At 39.2% G+C, this 9,755-nt stretch overlaps 1 protein-coding gene across 1 annotated transcript; it reads left to right on the top strand.

Moving 5' to 3' along the window:
• Window positions 1-4,881: 4,881 nt before the first annotated feature.
• On the top strand, window positions 4,882-9,403 carry LOC103512179. Its single transcript, XM_026825738.1, has 7 exons — window positions 4,882-4,934; window positions 5,290-5,407; window positions 5,816-5,997; window positions 6,231-6,375; window positions 6,770-6,951; window positions 7,672-7,974; window positions 8,708-9,403. The coding sequence occupies exons 2-7, from the start codon at window positions 5,291-5,293 to the stop codon at window positions 8,799-8,801; spliced, it is 1,023 nt and encodes a 340-aa protein (XP_026681539.1). The 5' UTR covers window positions 4,882-4,934; window position 5,290; the 3' UTR covers window positions 8,802-9,403.
• Window positions 9,404-9,755: the final 352 nt, after the last annotated feature.

The following is a 9,755-nucleotide window of genomic DNA, read 5'->3' as shown; positions in this document are numbered from 1 at the left end:
TTTTATAATCGGAAAATTATTTAAATTAGTATATGGTACGGTTTCTGCCTATGTTTTATCACAATACATACACATTCGTTCGTCGTATCACACTAAGATAAGGACTGACACAACACAACTCGCACAGTTGCAGTTATTGGTATTCCGTCCAGTTAAGGTTTAATAACTGCTGAGTGTTGAGCAGATGGAGATTGGAGAAGAACTGAGCAATGAATACAACGTGCTCATGTATTCAGACTTCATCAGGGCTGAAGTTATGCCTGCCAATCACGCTCAGGCTGCCTGACACACCTGAACCTGGGTGTGTCAGACGGTCTGATTGTGAGAGGAGGGGATTATAGGTGAGACAAATTTGAGTCGGAGCCTACCAATCTAAACGCGGGGTCAAGCTTTAGATTTGACCTTATTTTGGAATGTTAAGCTCCGAACATATGAATGTCGCCCCTAGAAACCACTGCACTTGGAAAAAAAAATTCCCGTGCAGTGGTCCTTAGAAAAAACTGCAGCTTAAAAAATGTGCCGTGTACACTGATATTTTCCCCCTTGCTTGGAGGACCCGTGGTCTCCCGTTTTTACCCCTCACTAACTCCGGGCCTGACTTTGTATTGTGATTACCTAAGCATTATCAAAGGAAGCTGGAATACTCTATACCCGATAATAGCTGTGCCCAGGAGAGTCTCCCCTCTATTGTAGAAATACTTAGTATAGGTGTACAGGTGGGTTGTTTTATATAATAGACATAACAATATAGGTATTGCAGAGATAAATGAGGTAGAAAATTTACCCCTCTGTATTTATTTTACGTTATATCGCAGATAACTGAAAAAGGTACCTATATGTACCTAATACACGTATTACACCTATATTTTGTAAATATTAGGTATTGTACACCTATTTTATTAACACTTACATGTTGGTATCTCGAGATAGAGCGATCAGTGTGTGAACTATGAAATGTGAACTGTGAACTGTGAATGGATCTCGTTCTTATAATATAAGATGACAATATATGTAGGTAGGTACCTATATCCTATACCTACCTACTTAGATAAAATTATAAAATCTGAATTGAATCATCATAAAAATCGCAGTCAAGTGTACAACTTTCAAAGCGAACGTTTTTGGCCTAATATGAGTTTTTTTTTTAAAAGCCCGCCAAAAAAAAAGTAACGTCGGCAACTTATGCATGTTGCCGTCATGCGTCATCTGCCGGCAACACTTCGTTTTGGAAATTTGGGAGGGAAATTTCAAATTCCCAAACTGGAAGTTAAAAAATTTAATTTAAAATTTTTTGAAGAAAAACCTGAAAAACCCACTTTCTGGTAAGTTTTCAAAGGTTTTTCTTCTGATTTCAGTAAAGCAGCATTCTATATCATTAAAATTACAGGGATAAGACCCTGAACTCGCTATTTTCAGTTATAGAGACAACCCCTGTTTTGACAGTTGGCCTCAAATTTCCGATAACCAATAAGCATTCTCAATGATTGACCAACGTGCATCTTTAGGTGCAGTCCTTTGTCCCCTTTTTTGGTCCAGAATAAGCAGCTTTTTTATAGGGCTACATGACAAAACATACAGACATTTTTTCAGAAATTGTAAAAAGAATGACAATCATACAACAACAAAAATTATCCATTATCAGTATTAAAAGAATGAAGAACATTTATTTAATTCTTCGGGAGGTGGGGTCCATTTGACATTTCATTGATTGAAACTTCATGACACTATTGTCCATAGATGTCTTTAAGCTCCATGACTGCAAAACACTCCACTACGTCCACTCCTAGGGTGGTCAATAGTTGACAGGATGCTGCCAAACTTCCTGCAAAAAAGAGAATAATGGTGTCATTAAAATGGGGAATGCTAACCTAGTTAGCTTGGAGGGTAGCGCGCCAGTCTTGTAAGCGCTAGGTCGCGAGTTCGATTTCAGTCGGGGCGAACTTTATCTTAAAAGAAAAGGTTTAACCTTTAACAGAAAAGGTTCGTTCGGTAGGCGGATGGCTTTCTCTTATGCTGCCCTCCTATTATCATCCCTCTATCAAACTCTATTGATCCCAATGTTATGTGCGGGGAGTCGGAGTGGTTCACCATAGACAAGTTCTGCACTGGATGCCTTGAAATCATCTCGCCAGGCTGCTCGGATGCCGAGTAGTACCGTGGGGAGAATGTCGGTCCAGCGGTCTGTGTGGTGGCACTTGATTGCGGCCTGTCGCTCATTCAAATTACCATTTTTACAAAAAAAAAAAAAAAAAAAAAAAAAAGAAGAAAAATGACTTTCGTTAGAAATGAATAGCTCACCTTTAAAGGGGATTTAGCTAACAACAACAAGCTTTACTTATATCATTTTTATAATCGGAAAATTATTCAAATTAGTACCTATATGGTACGGTTTCTGCCTATATTTTATCACAATACCTACACATTCGTTCGTCGTATCACACTAAGATAAGGACTGACACAACACAACTCGCACAGTTATTGGTATTCCGTCTAGTTAAGGTTTAATAACTGCTGAGTGTTGAGCAGATGGAGAAGAACTGAGCAATGAATACAACGTGCTCATGTATTCAGACTTCATCAGGGCTGAAGTTATGCCCACCAATCACGCTCAGGCTACCTGACACACCTGAACCTGGGTGTGTCAGACGGTCTGATTGTGAGAGGAGGGGATTATGGGTGAGACAAATTTGAGTCGGAGCCTACCAATCTAAACGCGGGGTCAAGCTTTAGATTTGACCTTATTTTAGAATGTTAAGCTCCGAACCTATAGTTGAGCAGATGGAGAAGAACTGAGCAATGAATACAACGTGCTCATGTATTCAGACTTCATCAGGGCTGAAGTTATGCCTGCCAATCACGCTCAGGCTGCCTGACACACCTGAACCTGGGTGTGTCAGACGGTCTGATTGTGAGAGGAGGAGATTATAGGTGAGACAAATTTGAGTCGGAGCCTACCAATCTGAACGCGGGGCCAAGCTTTAGATTTGACCTTATTTTGGAATGTTAAGCTCCGAACTTATAAAATAATGTCGCCCTTGGAAAAAACTGCACCTTAAAAAATGTGCCGTGTACACTGATATTTTCCCCCTTGCTTGGAGGACCTACAACGCCCGTGGTCTCCCATTTTTACCCCTCACTAACTCCGGGCCTGACTTTTTATTGTGATTACCTAATCCACTTGGTTTTTTCCTGCCTTCCGTGGGGTAATGATTTTAATTCTTGGACTTTTTGGGAGCAAATAACTTAAACAAGGTGGCACGAATTTAGTAAATATTTCATCAAACTAATCTACTGATACAATATTCGGTAAGAACACCCTAGTCATGTTGGAGCTCTCAAGAGTGGACTACACACTCATCAGCCTTTGTTCTTCTAACTGTATGAAGATACTGCCCTCCCCTTCTCTGCCTACCGCGAATCAACCTAGAGAACAACAGAAGGTAAGTAACAGAGAGGTAAGAGACATGAAATCAGTATCTAGTAGAAATATACCCTAGGTACATAAGGGAAGTAAAATAGGCTAGATAAAAAAATTAAAAAAAAAACAAACAAACAAACGTAAGAGAAAGGTATAAAGGAAGCAGAGGTAGAAATGAGCTAATAAGAAAAGAAGGAGAAGAGGAAAAAAGAAAAAAGGATATCACAAAGAATCGATCAAAAAAGTGTACCTATCCCTCAAAGAAATTGAGATGGACAAAAGTTATAATACTTTAATATACGAAATATTATGGAGATATCGAACTGCTGCATTTTATTATGGATGTGTGATTTAACAGCATGTTATGAAGAATATGAAGTTATGTTGATTCAGACGGGATTCGAACCCATGACCACATAATAATGGAGCTCTAAGGGTTAGGTGGTAGAGAACGCCTAAGGCGTTAACCTCGCCTAGTGGTTGCCTTCCACTCAAGGGTCTATTATTATTATTATTATTATTATTCTCCTTCTATCCTACACTTCTGTTTTCAGATGTCAAGCCAACACCACACGGTTAGAGTTCAAATTCCGCTCGGATGAAGGTACATGCGGTACTCTGCAAGCATTCATAACGCCGCATACACAACCCAAGGGAAAGGAAGCTGGAATAAGTAGGTAGGTATACTCTATACCCGATAATAGCTGTGCCCAGGAGAGTCTCCCCTCTATTGTAGAAATACTTAGTATAGGTGTACAGCTGTAGCTGTACAGGTGGGTTGTTTTATATAGAGAACTGAGGCCTCTTTGCTTGCATGTGCGGACACATAGAGTTCTGGATGAGTCCAAGTAAGTTCTGTTTTTACTTTCTTTCTATAATTTTCCAAGAAAGGAGAAGTAGTCAACATCTTCCGGTCCATGCCATGTAAGACAATCACCTGTATTACTCTGGGCGGCGCTTTGGGTAAGTTATATCACTAGAGATCTATTCTAAGATTTCTAAGAAGGACTTATTAATCTCAATACCTACTCGTCAAAAAAGAAAACTCCTTTTGTTTGTCAATTTTTTGCTGCACGCGAAGCAGACAGTGCAAAGTTTGAAGTAAGAACTTGTGATTTAACCAAATCAGGTTATAATTTGGGCAAACACCTAACCCAATCAAGACTGAGACAAGAAAGGAGAAGTAGTCAACATCTTCCGGTCCATGCCATGTAAGACAATCACCTGTATTACTCTGGGCGGCGCTTTGGGTAAGTTAACTTATAATTATATCACTAGAGATCTATTCTAAGAAGGACTTATTAATCTCAATACCTACTCGTCAAAAAAGAAAACTCCTTTGTTTGTCAATTTTTTGCTGCACGCGAAGCAGACAGTGCAAAGTTTGAAGTAAGAACTTGTGATTTAACCAAATTAGGTTATAATTTGGGCAAACACCTAACCCAATCAAGACTGAGGAACTGAATGCCAACATTAGTCCAGCCACAGATGATAAGATCAGGATTTCCAAACTCAAGTGAGTCAAATAATACAGTTTTGTACCTTTTTTACGTCCGAAGACCGACATGAAGACCCAGAAATACAGAGACCATTAAATTTCATGTTATTAAATTTCACTGGATTCCAACCTGTGTTTACAATACTGACTAGTCAGGTAGTTAATGTTGTAACACGCCTTACACAGAGATACATATGTACATATCTAAAGTGAGTTCTAAAAAATAATTCTATAAGCATGGGGAGTTCGGATTTGACTCATTGACTGAGTATTCCACTAAAAAGAGTACCTAATTCTTTTTTATAACCCACTCTTTGCACTTTTCTAGTCCTACATGAAATGTCAAATGGATCCGGTGTTATGTTTCTTTCAGAATGGAGATAGACAGTCTAGAGCTGGCAGTGGCAAAAGAAAGGCAACAATATGAACAACTCACTCAGGAAGACTCTGCCGGACTTTCCACTCTGCCCTCGCTCAATATTAATGATAAGGTGAGCCGAGGTCCTTGGTTCGACTCTTGGTTAAACGGTGAAATAAGCAAACATCCACTTAAAACAAGGAAATTTTTTCAAGATGGAATATAAAATTAAAATAAAAAATCAGTTCAATGAACTCTAGACCTCTTCCAGAAGAAGGTTCCTTTGGGGTCTCTGAAGCTGACTATTCGAGAGTTATCATATCATGGAAGAAATTGATTGAATAATCTTCGAATAAAAACTTTAATTCACTTCGTTCTTTCAATAAGTGCTTCTTTTTTTCGCTTTTAGACAGTTAGCGTAAGACTTTGTCCAATATTTCAAAATGCATATTTTAAGCGTGCAAATACATATTTTTAAGCTTCCAAATGCATATTTAAACTTCCTCAATATTTAACCTTCCATTTTATCCACTGATTTCAGCTCATTATAGACGTCGAGGACAAAGCCTATCTACTCAGTATGGAAGTAGACGTGCCCATTGATAATGTACTGGTACAATCTGATGTCAATATAGAGTTGCTAGATGTAGACAAGAACACAGCTGTCCTTAGCCTGAGTGAGTGTGATCCTGCTAGTGGCAACGCTGTATTGGCTACCTATAGGTAAGTTGACAACATTGTAATGGACACTAGTGTAGTGGGAATACTCTCATTTAAATTACATTGCCTAAAGGACATTCGGAAAAAATCGAATGAAACTAACGACAAGTGGGAACGGACCTTTTCCGTACAAAGAACAAGTCATTAAAGTACCCTTACTTTAAAGTACTACCTTCGAATTAAAGCACCTTTACTTTAAAGTACTACCTTCGCATTAAAGCACCTTTACTTTAAAGCACTTCGTACAAATTAAAGCACCTATCCTTCTGTCCTCAGATGTTAGGCCAATACAAGGTGTATTCTATCAATTCTATCCTATTCTCTATTGACTACAAGGCTCAATATAAAACTCTCAAGAGGAAGCTGAAAGCCCTTATCACCGTAAGTATCTACATAGGTACAAGAAATGAATGTTTAGATATTTATTCAAAATCACCCACACAGATGTTTGCAGTGTGGGACCTCCTGGGCTAATAAAGGTCCTTGACTACAAGGCTCAATATAAAACTCTCAAGAGGAAGCTGAAAGCCCTTATCACCGTAAGTATCTACATAGGTACAAGAAATGAATAATTAGATATTTATTTATTTATTCAAAATCACCCACACAGATGTTTGCAGTGTGGGACCTCCTGGGCTAATAAAGGTCTTACAGGGGCCCAGGGGCTGCCAGCTTACCTAAAAGTCCTAAAACAATTTTAAATTAAATGAAATTGTTGTCAATATAAGTAAATTTAGCATGAAATACTAAAATGACTCTGTTGTTTATCTTTCAGGAAAATGAGTGTTTCCAAAGTGTTCTCAAAAGCAGTCAGAGGAAGTTACTCAAGGCTTCACGGGACAAATCATTTCTCTTGGACCGCTTGCTGGAGTATGAGAAACCTGTATGGTCTGATTCAAGTGACGGAGAAGCCACAGAGTCCTCGGATGAAGAACATAAACGTGTTGATTTGAAACGGTTAGTGAGAAGAGTTTAATTAACAAAATTGTAAATAAATTAAATTGGGTAAGCTAATGTGTTCCAAAGCACTGTGTACCTTGGCATTTTCATACAATAATTCCAATTTAACTGAGGGTGTGTTTATGAACAGGGCTGAGATGAGCTCGGACAACGTGGATAGCTGTCCCGGCGGCAATTTTTAAAATTCATTTTATATTTATTTTTGTTTGCTTTGTAATTTGCTTGTTTTTAATAGCTAATATAAATGAAAAGTATAATATAAACGTGCAACTAAAGATAAAAAGTAAAAAATGAATTCAGATTGTACAAGTTGCGGAAAAAAAAATCAAAAATTCGAATTTCCCGCCATTTTTAGACGCAAAAAGGCCGACGATGGCCTACGATGGCCCTGTTCATAACCACGGCCTGAATATGGTAAGTAGGTTTTTCTTCTTCCCAGCCTTTTTCTACTTACCTATAACATAGGGTTGGTGTTTCAGTCCCTTCCAGGCAGCCCTATTGTGTACCTTGTTCCCTGTTAAATTTTTCTCACTCAAAAAGGCTAACTTCATAGGTACATTATAACTTAAAACAATATTATAACTTAAAACATCACTTCTAGTAGCTTGATAGTTAATAAATAAATAAAAAATCCAAGGTTTAGGTGAAGGGACTTACAGCCCGCAGGTTGAGTTAAGCTTATATGAATCTAATCTAAAATAATAACTCTTCCCACAGGAAAAAGTCCTCCAGTTCCTCCTCATCTTCCACGCAGGTCAGCAAACCTTCCACCCCCAGCAGTTCCAGTGGCAGTAAGAAGAAGAAACCCTCCTCTAGTCAATCTCCCAGCACTCATAGATCTAAAACCACTGAGGATCTGCCCCCTACTACAACGCCTGTGGTTAAACCCATCACTCAACGGCAGAGTTCACTGGATGGGCACATGACTCCAGAGGAGGTAGAGAGGCATTTGGAGTCCACACGGCAGAGACATCCTGGGGCTAGACCAGAGATGTTCCATGCTGAACCTTCACTTGATAGGTAAGTGAAATATAATTTTAATTTTCTCTATGTTGAGCATTAATGCTTCTGTCTGGCTGAGGGACTATAAACAGAGAGTAGATCAGCGTCTAACTAGGGGACTACAAATAGGGACTGGGAATAGACTAGTCCAAATTTCCTTATGCTATATCAATAGCGAAGGTTGAGTGCGCAGGCATCCACTCATAAAATTTGTAGCCTAAATCAAATGTCAGCCCAAAGCAATCACCCTAGATTGGGCTGATTTGAGAGGCTGACGAAAAACGCCGACCCCGTCTGTACACGGGAAAAGGTGAAGAAGAAGAAGAAGAAGAAGAAGTTAAGCATTAATGCTTGTCATAAATGTCGGTCGTTCCTAATTTGTTAGAGAGTTCTAAAAAAGAACTACTCTTTCCAGTGGACAACTCAGTCAATGAGTCGGATTCTAGAACATTTAAACCACTCTGCTCTTCAACTAAGTAACTCCCTATAGCCTATCCTATACCTACCTATGGGTACAGGGAGTTAGTTAGAATCTTTAGGATCTAAATCTAACTCATTAAACGCCCAAACTTATGAATAAAAAAATATCGTTCTCAAGTCAGACTGAAGTCAATTTTGACCAATCAAATGTTTGGAATTCAGTGCTACTTGAGAGCCAGTATTTTGTTCGTAATATGGGGTGTTAAAAATGGGAGGAAAAAGAAAAATAATGGAAAGGACAAAGTAACCACCAAGGATGCAATTGTTTCAGCGAGAGCAATGAAGTGTATGATGGAGTAAGCACAGCTTCATTCCTAGAGGACAATGTGGAGGATATGATCCCAGGACCTCGGCCTCTGGGATAAAGATGATAACCAGGATCAACTCGATGGGATTTTTTTGTCGCGGGAACTGTACCTACTGAGGGCTTATTGTCCGAAATCAAAAAGGAGAAGGACAGGCTAGGTGAAACCCAAAGGTTCTAAAAATAGACCCTATCTGTTTCCGACAGTGATTTCCAACTAGCGGCCCATGGGCCACATGTGGTCCACCAGGCCATTTTTGTGGCCCGCGAAGCTTTTTGGGTGGGCCTCATGGGGCTTCATTTTTTTCTTTTTACTATGGGGTGTACTCCGAAAATGTAGAGCATCCATCCCCCGCCCCCAAGAAAATCCTGGATACAGGCCTCCTAACCTGTGTATGTGGCCCACGACACCTGTACCTGCCAATGTAGCATGTGGCCTGCATACACATGGAAGTTGTAAATGCTTGGATTAGGATAAATTTCCCCCCCCGGGTGGGAATCGAACCCGCGACATAGCGCTTTTCTAAGCGGCAAGCGCCCTACCCTCCAAGCTTACTAGGCTGGCTTCTTTTTTGAGAATTGAACTTTCAAGATGGCGTGTCAAATGTTTGTGCCAACTAGCTTGAAAAGGTACTTTACTTGCATTTATTCCATTACTAAAAATACTGAGATTTTCCCGCTAATTTAAGTTTTTGTAAAAATAAGGATGATATTTATTACCTACTGTAAATTAGTGTAAATACAATAAATTGTAAATATTTCGATTTTCTATGTAAAAAAATGGTCTAAAAAATGGTCCCCAACTCTTAAATTACAAGACCACAAACCACAATCTAAAATTCTAAACTCACAAATCACAAAAAAGTAAGTACACGATCTAAATCTTGCCTACGGATTAGAAGGGTCATTCTTGTTTACCTACATAAGTAGTCAAATTCTCAAATAAATGAGGATAAAATTCCATGCCTCGGCTGGGATCGAACCCACGCCCTCCTGTTTACCAGGCAAGCGTCTT

Source organism: Diaphorina citri, unplaced genomic scaffold (assembly GCF_000475195.1).
Source record: "Diaphorina citri unplaced genomic scaffold, Diaci psyllid genome assembly version 1.1 scaffold805, whole genome shotgun sequence".
NCBI lineage: Eukaryota > Metazoa > Arthropoda > Insecta > Hemiptera > Psyllidae > Diaphorina > Diaphorina citri.
The sequence above is the reverse complement of the archived record's forward strand: the minus strand, read 5'-3'. Positions and strand labels throughout refer to the sequence as shown.